The sequence below is a fragment of the Cebidichthys violaceus genome, unplaced genomic scaffold, assembly GCF_023349555.1.
Source record: "Cebidichthys violaceus isolate CVI_PGR_0920_01 unplaced genomic scaffold, fCebVio1.0.p SCAF_19, whole genome shotgun sequence".
Taxonomy (NCBI): domain Eukaryota; kingdom Metazoa; phylum Chordata; class Actinopteri; order Perciformes; family Stichaeidae; genus Cebidichthys; species Cebidichthys violaceus.
The window spans coordinates 3,698,228-3,720,576 of NW_027176361.1; the positions used below are offsets into that span (position 1 = coordinate 3,698,228).

A 22,349-nucleotide genomic window follows, 5' to 3' on the forward strand; every position below is an offset into this window, starting at 1 on the left:
GATTTGTTCACCTATTCTTTGATCATATAGTTCTTGTTTTCAATATTAGTCTATATTTTATTTCGCCAAAGTTGTTTTCCGACTGCTCCCAAGTGGCTTCTTCTTTTAAATGGCAAAAAAGGATTTTGGAGAAAAAAAAACATAGTACTGGTAACTAAAATCGAATGAATTAATGAACAATGTGTCCTTTTTAGCCATGGTAGCAGCATTGCTCTATGTATAGTATTGTCAGTCCACACTTTGGTTCACTGACTCAAGACTGAATTATCTCGACAACTGTTGCATGGATTGCCGCAAACCTTTGTACGGATATTTGTGATACTCAGTTGATTAATTAAAAAATGACTTTGGGGATCCTCTGAATTTTCCTCTTCTGCCACCATAGATAAATGTCAGACTGTCTATTGGATGGATTACCATGAAATTTGGTTTGAACAATTATGTTCCCCTCAGGATGAATTCTAACAACTTTGTTGATTCCCCTTGACTTTTTATCGCGCAAAATTAAAAGTCTTTCCAGTACGTGACCACATACCGGTAAAACTAATGTCGTGCCCTTTAGCCTCAGCTGTACTTTGTGTTTAGTGCTTATTTGCAAATATAATCTTGCTAACATGCTAAACTAAGATGGTAAAGATGGCAAACATTACACCTGTCATTGTGAGCATGTTAGCTGTGCAGCTTTGTAACCGGGAAAACGGTTCTTAATTGTGAGGATTTACTTCTTTTTTTTTAACTTGATAGTAAACTACAAAACTTTGGGTTTTGGACTGTGGTAATTGTAATAATGTAGGTCATTTTATATCATTTTTAGACATGTAGAGACCAAACGAATAATCCAAAATGAGAATAATTGTCAGTTGCAGCCCTAGGAGGTATCGGTCATATTCGCGCTACAACTGACGAATTTCAAACGGTACCAAGCAAATCTTGTGCTATCGTTCTTATTCATCACCTTCTGTATATAGTGGAAACTTCTGGTGGATATTTCAGTGCTGCAAAAACTAACGTGATACTAATACAGTCTGCTTTCTACAGGGGCCGGCGTTTTCTTGCTCGCATCTGCTGAGAGCGAGCAGATCAGCTTTCTATTCGACTGCATCGTCAGAGGCATCTCCCCCACCAGAGGCCCTTTTGGACTGCAGCCAGTTTTGCCGGGTCAGTACCAGATGTGTTTAAAGCTGCTTAGCTGGAAAGGACTGGAAAAACCAACCTTTGTGCTACAGAGAGACAGAAAGATCAGTTGTGAGGACGGTCGTTTAAAGAAAGGTGGAAATATATGTGATGCTTATTTGGATAAATAATAGCCTCGCTGTTGCCAAGGAGTATAAAAAAAACTAAAAAAAACTTAAGTCAACAATTTTAAGTTGTAGCAAACCATGCATGGCTCCCCTCCTGTGCCTCCAGGGATTATCATAGCTGTTAGGTGTGCTGCCTTCCTGGAATCCAACCATTTTTGGCAGAATGAGTCAGAGGATTCCTCCATGGATGGATGCGCTTTGATGTGACTAAACTTTGACTGACAGCTGTTTTTATGTAATTGGGTAATCTTTTGAAGCGGTTTATAATTTTAGTCAAATGCCCTAACCCCTGACTTAAGTGTACTGTGGTGAACGTAAAGCTTAGGGTCACCTTAAACATCAGTAAGAGGATAGCTACTGTACTAACTGTGGTAATGGAAAGCAAATTGAATTGCAGTCTATGTATAGTTGAGGGTGTAGTGCTACTGGTGGGCATGCTGGAGAACGGGCCGAGTTCCAAATTGCTATTCGTTTTTTTTTTTTTTTTTTATGTTCTCATAACAGCAGGGTTGTCTTGCAAGATTTTAATTTGTCAAAGATATCAAGCACCAAGGTTAATTGATAGACCTAATATGTGGACATCACAGTTCTTCATTTGGGAATATTTGAAAACTAAAGTATAATACGTTTTGAAAAGAGGTATTAGGGTGGAATATTTTAACACTTCCTGTGTAACAGTGACAAACTGATATGAATATGTTCCTGCTGGATTTATTCCAACTGTTAATTTATGGCTGCTATTTTCAATATTTTTATATCAACAGTGGATCAAATGACGATGTGAAAAGGATCGAATGTAGTGACGAAGCCAGAGAGAATTATCGCCCGACTTTGCAGCTCCCCTCACCTCTTTGGAGAGTTTTGGTGTCACTCATTCACTGTAACCAGGCTCGTCAGCTTCGTTGTTGGTCGCTGTTTTCGGCGAAAAAGGCGCTAATAAACACACAGTACACTACTGGCTCGACACCAAACAAAGACGGATCATTTTAGCGACTACTTGATCATTTAGGAGCTTTAGAGACAGATATTATCCTCGAGAGCTGGTGGAGACCAAAATGGAGCTAAAAGGAGAGTGATTGCTGGACTTGCATTCACCAGATGGCCAAATGGATGATTATGGTGCATCATATCTGCTGGATGTGTATATCATCCGCCGCTGTAATGTAATGCTGACACATTATCCATACATTTCTTTAGACAATGATATGTTAATATTGTATGTACAGCTTGTCTCTATCCACCATATATTAAATAGAAATAGTAGAAATGGTCTCTGGTACAAAGAATCAGACACACTTTCATCTCTTTATCTTATCTTTGTGATTGCTCCTATTCCTGTTATTTTAATAACACATTTGGATGCTATGTCTAATATTGCAAAAGCTGTTGAACATTATCTCCCCTGCTGTGTACTTCTAACACCTTCAATTTTCCACACTGGCAGTTTTAAAAGAAAATGTCTCACCCAGTGAACGACTTAACAGGAAATGTGGCCCGGGCAGCTGTGGGCGCTCGTGGATATTCTGGTTTTCACACATCTCGCCGCCCAATCACAGGTTGAGCTCATACTCCTATTATTGTGGTGCGTAGTAGAATAAATAGCAGGGAGGATGTCTGAGGGAGAGCGATGGGTCAAAGTCACAGTTCACACAAGCAGAGCAGCCAAAGCCTCCTAATCACTCCGGGCATGTATGTAACCTCATCCACAGGATTCCACTGCTGCCTCCCCCCTTCATTTCATACTCAGTCGCCCACCGCTCCTCTCTCCCCTCCTCGCTCTCACTTTATACCCGTATTCCCCTCTGCAGCCCTTAATTGTGTCTCTCGTTCTCCCTTGTGGTTCACCTCTGTCCTTGTCTTTGTCTCTGTCCTACACTGCTCCTTCTCCGCCTCTGTTGTCATTAATTGCTGTTATGTTCCCAGGCTCACTCATCAGTTTGTCACCCTTCCTTGCTGTACTGTTTCCACCTCACTCTGCCTTTCACTCTCCTGCTCTCTGTTAAGTCTCCAGGATACAAACATTATGCCCATGGGGAACATTATATACTTGCATTACTACGTTCAATCTAGAAAAATTGCAAGTAATCAAGGCGCCCAGCGGATGACAATATAGGAGACGAAGATTACAATGGCTGCTTCAAGATGAAGTGGAAAATGTATGCGGTTCGTGGCAAGTCATTTTTTTTTTATATAGACCAATATCATAAATCTGTGATATTGTGAATCTTAGCTGAGATGAGGTAGCCGCAAGAAATAGTGTTTGATAGGCTGCGACACCTGTTAGTCAGAGAGATACGACCCCACTTCTTTCTGATCTGTGCGATGTTGAATCTCTAATAAGCAGCAGGCAGCAGAGATGCTGTGGTGGAGGCAGTAAAATATGATTTTCTATTTGGATGCAGGCATGACAACAGATGGGAAATATGTCAGTTTGTATTGTTTACGATGCTGCTCGTACACAATTTACTTTTACATCCGTACATTCTGTTCCTGAAACCACCAAGACACTAAAACTAATCATTAAAAAAAAAAACATTCTTGAATTTTTTTGTCATATTAGGATGAAAGTATGTTTTCATCTTGAGGAAAAAAACAGTTCTCTCATTATATAGTTATAATGAAAGAACCATTATTTTAACGAGAACGTTCTGGCTAGGTTCCAGATACAACCACGATCCATGGAAACCTGCGAGGTGAGGAAGCACAGTCAGTTCAGACATTGGAACTCCTGGCTCTACATTTTTCCGTTTGGACCTTAAACCCACAAATTCTGGCTGTAATATGACTTTAGTAGGGGGGGGCAAATACATTTCTTAAAAAGTGAATTATGATCTTGCATCTTTGTGAACACCAGTAGGATATGCAGTTGTTTTGTATATTTTTCCACAGGATTTCAAAAAGGAAAGATCAGCATGTAACTAAATGAGACAAGGGACACCAGTGGCTCACTAAAGTCATCTTAAAGTTTGTCCCAGTCATTCTTTTAATTTAAATTTGAGGACACCGTTGTATACTGTAAGTCAATATTCCTCATGTAGGGTGTGAACTTAACCATACACACAGTTCTGCTCCATTTCCCACATTACCGCTGTAGGCTTGGGGGAAAACAATTGATCCAGCGTGAAGAGTTGACCTTCCAAGGTACATAAGATCCTTGAACAGCACCAACAATCTTTAGCCACTAGCCGCAGAGCGCCTGCCAACAGGGCCACGTGGCGCCGCTATTAATAAACTCTGTAGTGTTACACAAAGTGTTCCCCTGTGTGACCCTTTTCTGTGCTTGTGCAAAGTTTGATAGTACACAACACTCCTACCCGAAGTGCTTGTTAATTATTCTTTTCACCAGCATTTGTGGCTGACATTTTATTTTCCTGACGCCGCAGCATTTCACGAGTGAGGCACTTGTGGTTTAAAGGGTCTCTTCTCGTTTCTCTGCAGTTGTTGTTGGATAAGTTTTCGCAGCTGTGCCTGTGTCACCGCGGTGCAGAGTCCTCAGCTGCATCACATTTGATCCAGTGTCTCAGTGACTTCCTGTGTCGTCATTAGTTTGTTTGATGAATACATTATAAGTCTATATATATGTGTGTGTGTCTATATATTCATATATATGTAGTTAAATTGAGCCATTGTGGGTTATTCTTGGGGTGCTCTCTCTAAACAGACCCCAGTGCCAGTCAGACGAATTCGGAGGAGAGGTTGAACCACGAGGCCCAGGAGCTGGAGAAACGACTGAGCATGCTCTCTCACAGGAGCAGCACAGGTACAGCACGTCACTGTTCTGCTGTGCGGTGATTCAAAATGGAAAAACAGTGAAACTGCAGCGAGAAGTTGGGCGATTTTACAAATCTCGCTGCTCTAAATGTGTCTTTTGTTATACAGTCATCCCAAAGCACCCATAATCATTGTTTAACTGCCGTGATCCCTCTCGCCCACCAAAGAGAATAAAAGATACATTGGCTTTTAATGATGCTGCACTTAGATTTAAATTAAGTTTAAATCACAGGTGATTTATTGTTCCTATTATGTGGTGAACCGGGGGAGAAAAAACAAGCATAATGTTTTAAAAATGCTTTGTTGCTGGAAGAAATGTTTTAATTAAAGCTATTGATTATATTGATTGAAATTGCGTTAATGTTGTCTTTCTTGGCAGTCTCGTCCTCATTCTGCCCGTCTGCTGGGGGAGACGACCGCAGCATATCTGGCTCCTCCGACACTTCAGACACCAGCCAATCAGACTGCAGTATTGGCAGCCGAATGGCCATTTGGCCTGAGCCGGCCTCCAACCCATCTGACGGCATCAGCAGTGTGGGAGCTAAAGCGGCTTTACAGAGCATCGAGAAGCTTTCCGTCAACCAGGGAGGTGCAAACCGGCCTGTTGCCAAACCCCCCCGGCAGCTCCAGGAGATCGGCCGTCAGAGCTCGTCTGACAGCGGCATCGCCACCGGCAGCCATTCCTCTTACTCTGGAAGTTTCTCCTCCTATACAGGCAGCCTGGATATCACCACCGGGGAGGACTTTGGGTCCGTGTTCAGCTTGCCTCCCCACTTGGCTCAAGACCTGAGCCCATGTATTTGCGCCACTGTCCCTGGACATGAATACCAAGTACCGACATCACTTAGGTATCTCTATGACAGCCCCAGGAGTCTGTTACAGGAGGGAAGTGGGGATGCTAAATACAATGAACCCTCCACCTCAACAAAGGACACTCCTGCCTCTTTAGGCCTCACCACAGACTCTGCACAGGAGGATAAAAGCAGCGCCGCGACCTCTGACGGTCACTCAGAAACTACTGAAAGACCGTCAATGAGTCAACACTTACAAATCCCCTCAGAGGAGAGTAAGAAAACCAAGTTGGCTTCTAGTGAACACCCAGACTCCTGTAACATCTGCAGCTCTCTCACATCTGTCTCCAAAACCATTGTGACTATCTGCTTAGTCTGTGGTGGATTTAAGGTAAGTAGAGAATTATCTTTCCGTCAGTTGTTCTTGTTCTTTTTTCTTCTTTTTTTTTTTAAATACATTTTTGTTGTTTTATCCTTTTGCAAGAAACACACTTGGGTTAAGGTCAGATATAAGTGTCGTTCTGTTCACGTCGGCCATCTGTTTACCTAAAAATTGGCATCCCCTGTGTTCACATGGTCTCCTGAACATGCTGTGTTGTAACTCCTTGTCATACAGTAGCAGCTTTGTGGGAGCAGGCCTTATCGTCACTGTATCATCTGTTCTGTAGCTCGCTGTCGATATGACCTTTGCGGTATGCAGGCGGACGGTGAAGCCGCTCTGCGTTTGGTGTCAAAACAACCAACAGTCACATTGCCCATCTGTCTCACAATATGCAGAATATTCAAACCTCATGACTGACTTGCAGTTTTTCTGTTTTTACACCTCTACCTCGTTTATTAACTTATGCTGTCGAGCTAAAAGGAGAATTACATGTAAACTCCAAACTGAATGTCATGATGACAGAAATTAAGCTTTTAGTAAAAACTTCTTGACATGATCAATGAGGTTCAGCAGCCTACTAGGAAGTGATAGTGTTTTAATCAATCATAGAGTTAGTGATTTCTTCTTCAGACTTTGATTCATCTCTGCTTCAGGCCTGCAGCTAAAGATTATTTTCATTATTGACTAATCTGGGGATCAGTAGGGTGATCATAATCGCCCTAAAATGCTTAAAGTACTCATGATTTCCTCTTCTTATCGGTGATGATTTTCAGTAGAAACCTGCAGTATATTCTCAAATATCTTCTTGCACTTTTGAGTTTGAGTTTATTTTTTGTCATTTGAACACCCAGGTGCAAACTCACTATAAGCGATTTTGTTCTGGTGTGTCCATGTCAGTTGCATGTCATGTTTATCAAATATTCTAAACTAATAGCTCCACCTACTGGTAGTGCATTTAGTTAAAGCCAAATTGCATTTGATTACCTGAACAATCCATGACTCCTCACGACTTTTGAAATATAAATGTATTAAAGTTATAATAACTTAACAGTCCACTGTGGTGAGCTTTTAAAGGATAAGGCTGGCCATATTGTGTATTTTCTTGTCAACAAATCCCATGAAAAGACAATTAATTGAGCTTTCTAGTATTGCCCATCTAGCCAAAGCCTGATGCATCTCATGGGATTGTTGGCTCCTTTTAACATGCCTCTTAATTAAACAACAGGCGTAGAGCTTGTTGTTGCTTACTCTCCTATTTGAACCACTTTGCATTTTAAGAATTTATTTTTCTATTCATTTTCTATTTCATCTCACAGGGGACCCCATGCATCCCTGCAAGCGGTTCAGCAATACCTGCCATACCAGGTAAGTGTAATCGGTTGAAATATTGTATGCACGCTGCATGCATTGGACATTGCATGCATGAACAGAGTTGATGCACGTTAGAGAAAAGAAACCGTTCATAATATGCTGTAGCAGCCAGAGCTTGCTGTTTGATTTGGGACAGAAATCAAAGTGTGTTGAAGGTTTTCTTTGCCTCCAGAACATCACATTTTGAATCCAGCAGATGAAAGTGTTGACAAATCACCACGCAGACCCTGCATCGCCAGTAAATACTATATTGCAGTGAGGAACATTCTGGCGAAACCCTGTGCCTCGCCTGGGTCAGGAAACATCCACAGCTTAGAGAAGACAACAGTGAGGAGAAGGGAGGATTCACCGCTGCCAAAAAAAGGAAGAGAGAAATTAGCCAGTCTCCTAGCTGATCTGCTAGGCTTTCCAAATGCAGACAGGCAGCTTGAGGCAAAGACTAACAGACTGAACCTTTATGAGTCAATGAGCCCTAGTTTTGGAAATGAGCTCCAATCTGCACCAACTGGCACCCGTGTACCATCGCAAGATTCAGAGCAAGACAAAAGAGCTGTCATTTATGAAAACTGTTTAAAGTGTCGAGGAGAGCACTGCCACCCTCCTCCACGGGTCACACCTGCTGAAATGAATGGGAACGTTTCCCCTTTACGAACCTTTCCAACTGGGCTGCACCTAAAGAAAAGCCGAGAACATGAAGCGGCTGGTCGTGAGGAACCGCTTGAGCAAGCTCCCAGTGATGGATCACAGAGCGTGGTCGCACTGTGTCAGTACGAAGAGATGAATGGTCCAACAAATGGTGAAGGTAAGAGGCCTCTTCTCCAGTTTCCTCTTCAACTCACAGCAACGCTTCCACAATTCTTTTGGTGTCCTTTTCCTCTGCAGACTTTTTGAAGTGGATCTTCTCTTCGTTTCCATTCTGTTCTTGTTGTCATCAATAATAAAAATAAAAAAACACTTCTTCTCCTTCTGGCTTCTTTTGTTTAATCGACTTCTTCTTCTTCTCTCTGCACTCTGTGACGTTTCCTTTTGTTGTGTTGCTTGTGCAACTGAGTTTGAAGGCTTTGAAAAGTAGAGGGGACTGAAGTTGTTGTTGCATGAATTATGAAATCATAAATTATGTATAGGCTCTACGGGAGACTGCATTCTCCAAAATAATCATACAGTTGAATTTCCACCTCTTTCAAACATTATAACCCTGCAAAGCTGCTGGTTATTTATTGCAGGTGTTGGAGTAGACTATTAGTTTTTATCTTGGTGTACCTAATAGACTGGCTGCATGTTTAACCTCTTTGTGATGTTTTGCACGTTATCAATACAGCTCTTATTTCCAGCACCAGGGATGCTATTTCCCCATGTGTAATAGTTGATGTTATTGTGAGATGATGAATCAATCCACTGGTATTTTTTTTCCCACCACTGGCTCTGGAGGAATTCATGCATTTATACCCAAAGACCACCTTGTCTGATTTGATTCACAAAATGGATTAAAAAACAATGTGGGATAATGACTATGCCTTGGCTAGTGGCACAAGAGGTTGCAGTTTAATTTGTAATATTTAAAACACCCTATGTTTTTCTCTCCCACCAGACAAAAGGCTTAAAAGTAAAGAGGAAAGACGCAGAGCTGATCCCGCTTATGAGATCATGGAGAGTCGGACGCCGGAGAGGAACTCGGAGGTAGGCCCTTTCAAAAACTCTAATCCGCTTTATGCTATCAACCACTGACACATTTTGACTGCAACTCATTGTGCTCTGAGTTCAGTTAAACATTTTGGGGCAAATGTCTGATATCAAGGGACTACCATGGGAATAATGGGCTCAAGAACTGTCTGACATTGAAAAATGTGTAGTTTCGAACTTGTCTAGTTAGCTATCCCACATGTGGATTGGAATAAGCAGTTGAGAGAGTCTCAGTGATGTTCTCGAGCTGAAAGCAGGCCATTAACAGACTGTACTTTTAAAATGTGTGCAGTCTCAAGCATACTCTTGTGCTTTGGACTTCCATGTGGGTTCGTGATGACACGCATGGTTTTGAGAGGCGTTCGTTCAGCCAAAAGGAAGAAAATCCGAGCAGCAATAGAGTAGGGTCGGATAATAAGACCTCAGAAGTACACTCAGTTGCCATTTTATGTTGTTCTAGAGAGCTGTTGATTCAACTTTACGGTCATATTGGAGGCTGTTGGTGTTATAACTCTCATTAAAGTAGGATTTATTGCACGGCTTTGCATTAGACTAGTAATAATTTTATCCATGTGTATAAACTTGCAGCTGATTATATATCACGATTGATTGACATTTTACCTCTAATTATATATTAAACGGTTTTATTCAGTAAATAATGTGTCATCTCTTACTTTAGAAAGTTTTGTACAGGAATATGGGCTTACTGGTTGAACCTGTTCTTGGTTGTTGTAGCTCTGTTTGAAGGGAAAATTTGATATTTGGGGAAATGGGACATGGGCGTGACATCAATCTCCTCATCTAACTTGTGGGTAGAAAGTGAATGAGTGTATTTCGCAAAATATTGAACTTATTTTGTGGAATACAGATAATGTAATAATGCCAGCGTTGCATCACATGCCTAGATGCTGTTGGATGTGAACAGATTAGTTTAACCCCTGGAAAGTCCTGATAAGAAATATGAATATTCAAAAACAATACGAGAAGTTGTCAATTAAAGTGTATCAATATACAGTAATCAGCTGATGCCCATTACAGATATCCCCTTTATGTACATTCTCAGTGTGAAGATGGCCCCATCAAGGAATCCGTCTTTGTGTGAAAAGTGTCCTCTAAATGGCAATGAAAGCAATATGGCTGCACTCCGCCAACAATTTTCACACCACAATAGCTGTGCTTACAGTGACTTAAAAGGCACGGTTATCCATCCACAACGATGAACCATTGCAGACAGTGTTTGTTTCGACATGGAGGACGTAGCCTTGAGCTCTCGGTAAACCCTAGATTTGGGCCTCTCTCTGTAAATACTCCTGACGTGTCCACCGAGCTGTTGAGGACAAAGCCATCGTCTCACTTCTTATGTAATAAATTTACGAGTTTTGCAAATGCGAAAAATCAACAGTGCACGCTGTCTGTGTGTCCAGCAGGCAGAAGAAAAAAGCAAGTACGAGCTGATGGGCAGCTGTGGTCAGCAGAGGTTCCTTCAAGAGACTCCAGGTGAGTGAGACCGACATCAACTAATGCATATAATCAGGTTGCTTTTCTCAACCAGGCCAGTTAAGTTATGCACATTGCTGGTTGTGGCAATGGACAGTCTGAACGTTCCCAGGCTTCTTGCGATAACCAGGACTCGCTTACAAAAAGTGAATTAAATTCATGACTCATGCACTTAAATGAACAAGGCTATAAGCACATCACCCGTTTCTTGGCGTGCATGAATAAATAAATTAAATGAGGCTCATTCAGTGTCTGAAATGGCAGACTGGCACGGGGCATCGCATCCACAAGGGTGATGTTAGGAACAGACACATACTCCACTGACATAGTGTTTACTCAACTCTATTCAGGGTAATGGACTGTGACATTGACAGGAAGTTGTTTTCAGAAAGCACATACTGTACAAAGCACATACTGTACAAAGCACATACTGTACAGTTCTGCATACAGACTCATAATACGCTGAGCCAGATGCACCAACTGTTCATAGATTAGCCAAGTATTATGGAAGTGGAGATCCACACATCACTAAATTAAAGCAGATTGCCCATACAAACTATACTTTACATAGAGATGTAGTAGTTTCTAAATATTTACACTCAGTAAGTGCCATGTGTCGTGTCGCTGTTGCGGAGCTAACGAACAAACTAACTTGCTAATAAAAAGAAAGGAAAACAGAATCTCGAGTGACAAACTAAAGCAAAACCGTTTAAATTGTGTTAATTTAGGTCATATCAGATAAATCATGAACCCATGAAATTTGAGTTGCTATAAATATATTTTGGAATAAAGTACCCAATTCAGCAATCTCTCTTTTTCATTGTGTAGGGCTCACTTCAGCGCAAAAATGTATTTGCCCATCTGCATTTTATGTAACGCCATTAACTCGAGTTACATAAGCACCAATTGTGTCAAGAGAAAACACACAAGATGGCCAAACAAACAGAGAGCGTGGTGATGTGTGACAGGATACCTGCCCTGATGGTGAGGTGAGAGGACAGCTGTCAGGGGACCTTTGGCCACTTTAGCATCCCACACCGAGAAACATGCCCTCAGTCTAATGCACACCTGCTCTAGGAAGTCCCAGCAGCTGTCACAATGTGGCACCAAAGCCATCAGTCATGTTCATGTACCTACAAACACACTGCCGTCTTTCCCCATCCGCCTGCCTCAGCGAGTAGTTAATGGACGGGGACGCGCAGGAGGCGGCCAACTCCAGTGGCTCAGGTTTACTTGAGGATGCAGATTTCCATGTGATGTTGTAGTAGTTCTGTAACACTTTCATGAAATGGTGCGGTTAGCAGCTACTACTGTTGATGTTATATTGATGTATTTTGGTTCCACATTGAGACATCGATTCAGGTTAGACATGTCCCTCTGGCATTACTATTCTTGAGGCCACTATACACTGTAAAAGCAATTTTTGCTGGATGGTTGTATGTCTCTTTGACATAGTTTGTGACCGAGATTGTATTGGACACATTTTCCACAAAACTGTACGAGATCAGTTTTGAGGTTTGTCAGATTTTTCTATTAATCCCTTGTAAAGTTAGAGTGTTTGGCTTTTGTTCAGACCTTTTTAGGGAGGTGTTGGTTCAACTTGATGGAAATATAAATATAAATATATATATATATATATATATATATATATATAAATAAATATATATAAATATATATATATATATATATATATATATATATATATAAAAATATATATATATATATAAAAATATATAAATATATATATATATATATATATATATATATATATATATATATATATATATATATATATATATATATATAAAATAGGCTAAATAACAGAAACACCAGTATGTATGCGATTTGATGAGTAAGGTTTCTGGACTTGAATGTGAGAAATATGTCACTCAGTGTTTGTATATTGAGCAAACCTTTGGGTTTTCAGACATGCTTTCACCTCTACCTCAATGTCTGTCTACTAGAATAACATGTACAAGGTGGAAAACCAGCTTAAACAGGCCGCTCACCCTGAAGACACAGCTGTCATTAAACCCGTCATGTTTCCCCTCAAGCGGTTGACTTTGTGAATTCTGGTCACCAAGCTCAGCGAGGTCTTCCCTCCTGAGCAAAGTGCGTTATTGAAAAGTCCCTCCGCCTCATAGCTGTGGGCAAACCCACTGTTGTGATGGCAGCCATTAAAAAAAAAAACACGACGCTACTGCGAGGGCTGCTTGGTGTCTGATGAATTAGGGATCGGACCTCTTAGACGTTGCCAAAGACTGCACCCACCGAGACTCCGCTGGCGTCTGATGGCCTCTCACTCATAGTACGAGTGTCCCCTGGGGTTGATAACTGAGTTGCTGCTAATGGCTGCTGCCTGTTGCCGTTAAGAGGGAGTCAAAGTAGGTGTCCCCAAATGTCCCAGCCTCTGATCACAATTTATAGAGCTGTATTACATGATTGTGTTCACGTGTAATTACAACACAGCTGTAGCAATGCAGATACAAATGAATCCATGACACTGAGACTAAGGTATTTTATGCAGCATTTCATACTTGCCAATGCATGTATATTAACTGGTATAATAACTATAATCTTCTAGAGATAGCCTCATTAGTAAGCGCCCCCAGCTGCACTGTTTTCTGTTGTTGTACTCCTACTGCTGTTGGGATTATCCTACACACAAAGCAACTGTAATTAAACGATCACTTTTTTTGTGATTTAGATGTTATCTTTGTCCTTCAAGCATCAGCAGACTTGCAGTAACTTAATGTTTCTTTTGCTGCGCTATACATGGTGTCTGTTGTGTAATGACGTGGCTGCGGTCAAGAGAAGAAAACCGATTAATTGATGCTGTTGTATAAAGATGATTTTGAATGCGTGTTTCCGTTGAACAGTGCTGATGTAGGTGACCTAATTTCATCAATCAGTTTATCTGTTCTATTTGCACTAAAGTAGCATCACTAACAAATGTTTGTATCTCTGTTCAGGAGAAATTCGGTATATCTTGCGTTTCACTAGTCTCTATTCATGGGGGAGAACAGAAGTATGCAGGATATGCAAATTTCTCAGATATCCTTGAGTGTACTGAAGGTTGTAGCTATCTTTGCTGGCATTTTAGACACGGGCATTAAAAAAAAGCATTGGAAGAACGTGTCACAGAGCTAATATATGTCCATATTTCATGCGGTTGCTCTGAAACTGTATCAATAGTACAATGAACTGAATAGCATTTACTCTGCACCTCTTTATGCTGGGTGGCTTCTAGCTTTATGACGGGTAAAGCTTCCTGCATTCACTGGAAACCATCAATCAAGCCCAATAAATTACATGAACAACGCTTTTTCGGCAACACTGTGGGTATAATTTGTGTTTGACAGTGCAGTCGGCAGAACAAAAGGTGTTTCTTGTCAAAGCTAACAAGAAATCCTGCCTCAACCCATTTCAACGGCATAGCTTTCCCCATTTAATCAGTTGCGTAGATTCTTTGCCGTTTTTACTTGTAGTACTGCTTGTGTTCAGGTTGCCATTAAAAGCGCTTAAGACCAATTGTGCAAATGCATAATGCTTTTTAACACTGGTTTACTAATTTCAAATAGAAAATCTGCCAGGGATTTGTAACTCTGTTGGTGTTGCGAATATTGGAAAAATGCAAAGTAAAGGATTTTTTTCATGTGAGATTAGGCTGCAAATGTTGTTTTGTGGCTCCTCCTGTTTGGTTTGTATTTAAAAAAACAACAACAACATAAATGTAAAAACATAAAACTTTGTGTCAGTAAACAGAGTTTTCACATATTAATGGAATTGGATATGTAGCACTGATGGGGGATTTAAAAGGGCAATAAGTTATGGTTTTACAGCCTCATAATATAAAATGACATTAATGCATCTCATAAGTTATCCCTAGGGCCGAACCAATTATGCATAATTAGCCTCTGGGGGAAAGGGCAATTCGGTGGGATACAATGTGTGCCAGTGTTGCTGCTGATCCCAGATCTGCTGCTGTGCCTTACTGTTCAAAAGAATATAGTGACTTTAATGCAGATGTCTATATTTAAATGAGTCTAATTAACATTAGGCTGTTGATAAGGACTGTTGCCTCAAGACTTCCTAACCATGGAGGGAAGAATCATCTAGCTTTTGATGATGGTCATAATAACAAAGCCAGATCCTTGATTCCGTCATTATCGTTTAATTAAGGTCATAATAAAACAAAAAAAATCCCCTCCTTTCAAATAAGTGCCAGAGTAAAGCTTGTGTTATTTTGTCTTTTTAATATTACCATCAAATCCTGTGAAAAGACATATGAATTCTACTATATATTGTCTATAAAGCCACAGCCTGGTGGAGCTTATTCCTCCGTGTCATAGAACTCCATTGTTGTTTGAAAAAACACACGAAAAAGCCATATGACATATTGTTTATTACAATGATCACAGCCTGTGTAGAAAGATGGAAGCAAAACACTTACTTTTTTAAATAAGTAGCCTATGGTCATTGTAACGAAGAAATAGTCATCCAGATGCGACTACATGCCTCTTTCATGTGTTTAAAATGTTTTTTTGGATGACAATCGAGTTATTTGGCGCTGTAAGCCAGACTGTGGCTTCAAAGACAAATCTTGTTGGCAGGATGAACCACTTGTTGCTTGTGGTCTCTTCTGGGATTTTGTTGTTAAAAATAAGTTTTCACACCTTTTTTAAAAGAAGCGAACGACACAATTTAACAAACTCCTCCGAAGCTCAATTAACACTCTTGTATTGACAGGGGCAGTGTTCGTTTTCCCGCCAGAGGCACCACTCCCCGAAAGGCCTCGCAGTGAAGGTGTGACGTATGTGAATATTCCCGTTAGTCCCACATCCAAGAAGCAGCTCAACTACATGGAGCTGGAGCTGCAGGAGCCAGGTCCCGGTCCCGGTCCTGGTCCCCGAGGGACTGTCGCACATCTCCCGCCTCAGAGTAAGGCATGCATAACCTTGATAAGTAACAGTGCTGATATACAAACAGCTTCTCTCTAAAGCGATAATTACTTCTTTTTTTAAAACTTCTTCAGACAGCAGCCATGTTGAACAGTCAGGGGAGGCAAACTCCACCTGTGGAGAAAAATCAACTGTTACTGTCGGGCAACAAGAACGATCAGTCATTTGTCACTTCAGATTCACTACTGACAACTCAAATATATCTCAGGAATTCTCCTTGAAAACTAACTACATGAGACATTGAGAAACCTGGAGTAATGTTTTTATCAAAAGCTGACATTGAACATCTTGTCAGATTCATCAGTTTGTCTGTTATGAGGCAAATTCTTGTACTGCTTCTTGTATTAAGAGGTTCTTTTTTTAGAAAGACATGTTCAGATTTCTCAAAGTAAGATATTAAGTATTGTCTCAGCAGGAAATATTGTTTTAGTATCGGTACGAAAACCTTGGTATTGTAGGCGCACGTATGGAACATTTTCAGCCCTAGAGGGTAGTTGTAATATTTCACTTATGGCAATCATTTAGCATTATTGTATTTATCGTCTTTTTGCTGATATTGCGTCACATTTTATATACTTCAGCACATTAAATCATGCTTTTAATGCACTGTTCCACCGTACAAATGTTAATCACTGTATCAATCTGTGCACTCACGAGCACTGCCCAAATGGACATCATCGTCATTGTAATCTAGAAACTGATGAATGCCCTTTTAATACATATTCAGATACTCATCAGAAAATCATGAAATATTCATGAGAATATCTAATGAGGGTATTTCACTTTTAGATGTAAGGAGGTATTTAATGCAAAGGTTTGAATTTAAAAGAAAATCCACATTCTGAATTGATTAAACTTTAATGTGAACTGACCTCAGTCTCGACCTTGTGTTCTCGTCTTTGTTCACACAGCATACAAGGCTTTCTCATTTGTGCTCATGTTTCTGATCCCTGCCGCTTTATTAAAAGGAAATATTTAAAAAGATGTTCACATCCTGCAGACAGATGTGAAAACGCCAACTTAAAACAAACCAGGATATCAATGCCAAAAGGATGAATAGTCGCTCTAGATACACGATTAGTCTGTAATTCTATTTCACGTCGTCAGAGTTACAGCAATCGCTCCCAAACGATTCATTGGATTTCCTTTCATCTCACTAAAAGACAGCTGAGTCCTTGTCATCAGAGATGTAATTGACAGACAAGTCGGCCATCAGCATCATTGCCCTCAGGAATACAAGGGCCGCTCAGGCTCCGTCACGAGAGAGGTTAATATCTAGTGTCAGCAATACAGTTTATACCCCGGCATGCGGCCTCAATCTGTCACCCGGGAGAAGGGGCGTCCCATCTCGCCACTGAAAGGGGGTCACAGGGCATTCAGATCACAGCTGTGAATTCACCGGCTCAAATGGGATCCTCCTCCAGGGACTATTGATGTGTTGTTAGGGCTGGTTGTGAGTTCCTCAATCCAATGTAAAACACTTCACTCTAGCAGGAGACCGCACATGACAGTGATATTCATGCAAATGCGGGGCGATTTCTGCTTTTAAAATGACCATAATTTCGTGCCCTTCTTTGCGTGAAAATCAAATAAGCAAGATGTCACGGGCTAATCGCAAGTGACGTGAATATGGAGGACTATGCATGAGGGGAATGTTAAAGGCTTCAGCTGAATCGTTGCCATTTTCTTCTGCTTTGTGTGGCGACACTCAAGTCGCTTACCAGACGCAATCATGTTGGCAGCAAGGGCAGAGATCCACTTAACTCTGAACTCTCTGTTGTCATGTTTGTTTGGATGTTTTCAGCAGTTCTCGAAATTGGATTTTTTTTTTTAAGCTGATTCAGCAATGCCTTTTCTGCATCCTACAACAAGAATGGGCTTTACCTAAAGGGTCAGAATTTGCTGCAACTGATTATTTTTTTGCTCCAATACCAAAAGATGTTCAGTTTACTGTTTTTTACAACTTATATATATACAAATGTATGTATTCGTATCTGAAATTGCCAGTTTTGTCTTAAAAAAATCTAAAATACATTGTTGCCAATTTAAAGTATACTTCAATATTTTGGGACATATGCTTTTTCGCCTCATTCATAAGTATTACATGAGAAGATTGATACCACTCTCATGTCTGTATGTTAAATATAAAGTTGCACCCAGCTAGCTGTTACACACCCCCTTGTGGTGGAGAGGTATTGATTAATTGATAGTTTTCCAATACTGCTCTATGATGGAGCCAGATCTCCTTACAATATTTGTGCCTCGGCTACAGAGGTTGTATGGACGGTGTCACAGGACGAGTGGTGGCCAGCAGAGACTCGGTTTGTTTCTTGCAGCAAGCCAAATGACAAAATATTAACTCCACAGTGTTGAATATTAAAATAGTAGGTGTTCTATGACTTACTTCAAGTTAAAAGGTCTGTTTTTGTGTCTTGACAGGAAAGAGCTCCACCAAGTACGCGCAGATCGACATCACCGCTACAGAGACGGCCCACAAAGTGGGCACGCAGCATGCCCTGGGACGACAGGAGGGCCTGCACACTCTGGAGCTGAGAAGAAAGGGGACGCCACATTGATTTCTCCATCACTGAACTGTTCATCTCAGCAGGTTGTTTTTTGCCCAGTAACGGCATACTAGTTTTTGCAGGAACCATCTCTCTGAGAAGGTTTTCAGTGGAGACTGTTCCAAAAGATCCTCTGCTGCAGGTTGCACCAACTGGTCTTTACTAAGCCTGGTCCTAACAAGTCTGTCTTTATGAAGACCAGTCTTTAGAATGGACTAGACAGGACTATTTGCGGCAATGTTATCATAGAGGATTGGAGAAAAATAAATCTCATGGACATTGAGACAACAGTTACTAGATCTGTAACAGTTAAACATCTTAGTCATTCTGTATTGAAACCAAAACTAAATGACCAGGCATGAATCACACCACTGTATCTTATTATCACACAAAAGTATAAGCCAGTCAAATATCATATCAAACTCTGAAGGGCAAAGGAGAAGGCCCGACTGTCATCATCTTGTAGAAATCCAGGATATCATCAAATAGCGTTAAAGAATTGCAGAACAGAGTATCAATAGTTCTCAATAATATATTCTAATACTGTGCGTATATCATTTAGTTTAGGCTACATAGCCTATTGTTTGTGTTTTAAAATTGCTTCTCTGTGCGTCAAAGTGGCCACACACACTCCATCTTTGCCAGTCACCTCACCCAGCACATCGTCACCACCTCCCTCAAATATAGCAGTAAGTTTCAAGCAGTTTCACCTTATTCAGATGCAGAACCAATGTTTTTTTTTAAAGAAATATTTAATGAGCTCCTGACTAGGCGTAAGATTTACACCCGGTCTTAGCAAGGAGGAGGCTTAAGCCTAGACTAACTATGCGTAACTATTAGGTCAGGCTTAGAAAACCAAGTTATGACCAAATTGGCTTAAGACCAGAAGTAAGCTCTGTTGGTGCAACCGGCCCATGATGGAGGAATTTGTTCTCTTTTCTCGTCATGGAAGTTACTTCGCCCAGTCTACACCGCCTTTTACCAATTCTCACAGACTTGCCTCTGTAATCACAACGCAACTTGAAGATGGAGCACAGGATTAGGAGCAACGTTTCAATCTTGTTCTTCTTAGTGGACTCAGGCATCTCATTAAATGGCATTATGTCAGTACCAGAGCCTTAGGCTAACTTGGAGGAAGATGTGTGAGTCGTGAGCTGAATCACTGGCCCCAATAACCCCCCACAGCTCACTCGGGCAATCCCTAATAACACGCAGTATGCTGTTTTCTTTCCTTGTTTGGGAGAACGAGATGGGGTGGCAGCAGGAGATGAAGCAGAGATGGTGTTTATTCTCACAAGGAGTTCATAGTCGTCTATTCCTCAATGACATCACATCAGTAATTCCACATGTAGTTGCACAAAATTCACTTTTTTGTATATTTAGGGAAATATTTCATCCAGTCTTCAGAGTGAAAATTTCAGACTGTTAAAACAATGTGTAAGTAAATACAGGATAATCAATGCTTCTGCATAATACTTCCACCTTATGCATTGTGATGTTTTGCCTGGGTGTAAAGAATGGTTTGGGGGTTATGATGAACATAATCTCTATACTAATAATGCAAAGCAGAGAGGATGTTGAAAGTCAATGGATTTTCTTAATCACTCTGGAACAACAAGTCTATCCCAGATTTCACTGCCTGGCACTCACGGCCATCATTTGTCAAAATTATGTATTTTAAGTTTTTGAAGTTGTTGGTTTTTTTTTTTTTTACTCACTGAAGTGGTTCAATGCTTTTTATCATTAGTCCTAATTGTGTGTGCACACAAGCATTTTTATGGAAACTAAAATAGTTATTGAGTAAGTGCTTTGAACAGCTATTTTAGTACCCCACCTTAGTCAATGTATGGTTTTAGTCTCATACTCTACTGGGATTACACTTTATTTTAATATCTGTAAATACATTTTATTTGTATTTAGATGATCTGGATTGTTATAAAATATACATGTAAAGACTTTATGTATGTACAGAAATGATGTATGGGAAGAGTTCAAGTAATGCCATTGTTCTTGTAAATTATTTATAACATAATTACATAATTACTGCTTTGATGTGAATGTTCAGTTTTTGTAGAGATGCAATAGATCATATATGGGACTTTTCCCCCATATACAGTTGTTAACCCATTTGATAACATATTATATGAAGCATCTTTTAATTATTTTCATTCAGCACTACTATGAAGCATTTGAATGAAGTATGAAGGTACTTGGCGCTGATCACATTTTATCAAGATATATGCACAATTTTGAACTTTAAGGCTATGCAGTGTGCAAGTGGAATAATTATAAAATTCTATATGATGTTTTATATATATATATATATATATATATATATATTATATTTATGTAAGTTATTATGAAATTGAAGGTGATGTATTTAAAAAAGCTAATACAAATTGATAGATTTGCTATTAAAGTATGCATTATATTACTTATTAATTACTTACTAATTTAATTAATTTAATTTGCTAATAAATAATTCAAGTCTTCAGTTTTATTTTTATTCATACAGCCCAGTATCACAAATCACCTCCCAGTCTGTCTTTACGTGATTGAATTATTCTTTGGACTTTTAGAAAGAATCATTAAATAAATGTAAAATGCTTTTATATTTGACTTGTTTTCCTTTTAGTTACGTGCCTGTCTGATGTTCAACAACCTTTGGTGGCCATGTTTAACACCTAAAGGGATTGGAGAGTATAACGTATCATAGAATTCTCATAAAACATGTCATGGTATAGTCTGCCATGAAAAATTGCATTAAAAAAAGAAGTTAATTACCATAAAAATATTGTAAGAAGTCATGGTGTGTTATGTCATAGTCAAGTATCTTATAAAATAAAATTTGTATGGCATAGTATTCAATGACGCACTATAGTATGCGATTAAAATGGCATATAAAGTCATGGTAAAGTATCTCATAAAAAGGCAAGTCATCGAAATGTGTCATATATGAGTCATAGTATGCAAAAAAGTCATAGTACAGCATGTTGGTGAAAAAAGCCATTGTACAGCATGTCGAAAAAAATCATGAAAAAGTCGTATAGCATTTAAATGAGTCTGAAATGTTTAAAGATTTTTTTCAACATACTATGGCTTTTTTCATGATTTCTTTTGGACTTTTTCCCCATATTATACTAAGACATTTTTTAAGATTTTTTCAACAAACTATCTTTTTTCATAGTATAGCATATCGACAAAAGTCAGTGTAGTCAGTCGAAAAATGTCACAGTATAGTATGTCGAAAAAAAGTCATAATGTAATTGATATCTTTTTTCGACATGCTATACTATTACTTTTTTAGCATGTCAAAAAAGTAATAGCATAGTACATCGTATAAAGTCATGAAAAATCATAGTATAGTAAGTCAAAAAAAGTCACAGTAGTAAAATGCAAATTGGGTAATTTTTCCTTCCAATCTGAGCAGTGAAACATGCCACGCAAACAAATAATTCATAGAAATACTTATCAATTGTCTTCATAACTTCAAAACAGTTTTAAGGTCTTAAATCCATCAATTGATCAATTCCCAAACTCAGGTGCAGGTGAGATTTGGGTGTGGCTGTAGTTGCCACACAGTACACGTGATGCAATATATTAGCATTTGAATATGAATTTGCAAACAATGTTAAAAGGATAAATTCTGGAGTTAACTGCAACGGCTTCAACTTTTGTTGTGACTTGTTGCAAGTATGATTTAAAATCTCTGCAAGCTGCAAAGCAATAGACGAAATGTTTTTATTGAAATATACAGTGTTATTTCATTATTGCTAATGGGATCAAGATGTTTGGTGCCACCATAATGATTTTAGGATGACCATATCCCTCCTTGAATATCAAATTGTTAACATGACTTAGAGTAAAGTACAGTAAAACTTAGAGAGCTTTGCTTATAGCAGTGATATTTTGAAATATAGTATTTATAATCATACAGTTGTAATTGAATGAACTAACTACGTAAGATTTGGCGATTTACTTCCTACATTAGGACATTGTTTTTATTCTCTATTTCACTTACAAATCTCTCT

At 39.5% G+C, this 22,349-nt stretch overlaps 1 protein-coding gene across 2 annotated transcripts in view; it reads left to right on the plus strand.

Annotated features, from left to right (window-relative positions):
- The window catches only part of LOC137874536 (protein Dok-7-like), a 29,247-nt gene extending 8,315 nt beyond the window's left edge, over window positions 1-20,932 (plus strand). Inside the window, exons 5-12 of one of the 2 annotated variants that reach the window (XM_068713268.1) lie at window positions 1,039-1,158; window positions 4,963-5,061; window positions 5,452-6,254; window positions 7,562-7,610; window positions 9,205-9,293; window positions 10,721-10,793; window positions 15,543-15,734; window positions 18,194-20,932. In XM_068713268.1, the coding sequence (XP_068569369.1) occupies window positions 1,039-1,158; window positions 4,963-5,061; window positions 5,452-6,254; window positions 7,562-7,610; window positions 9,205-9,293; window positions 10,721-10,793; window positions 15,543-15,734; window positions 18,194-18,330 (1,562 nt within the window). In that variant the 3' untranslated portion in view covers window positions 18,331-20,932. The remainder of the gene's footprint in view (window positions 1-1,038; window positions 1,159-4,962; window positions 5,062-5,451; window positions 6,255-7,561; window positions 7,611-9,204; window positions 9,294-10,720; window positions 10,794-15,542; window positions 15,735-18,193) is intronic. The other variant, XM_068713269.1, reaches the window with a different exon arrangement.
- The last annotated feature ends 1,417 nt before the right edge of the window (window positions 20,933-22,349 follow it).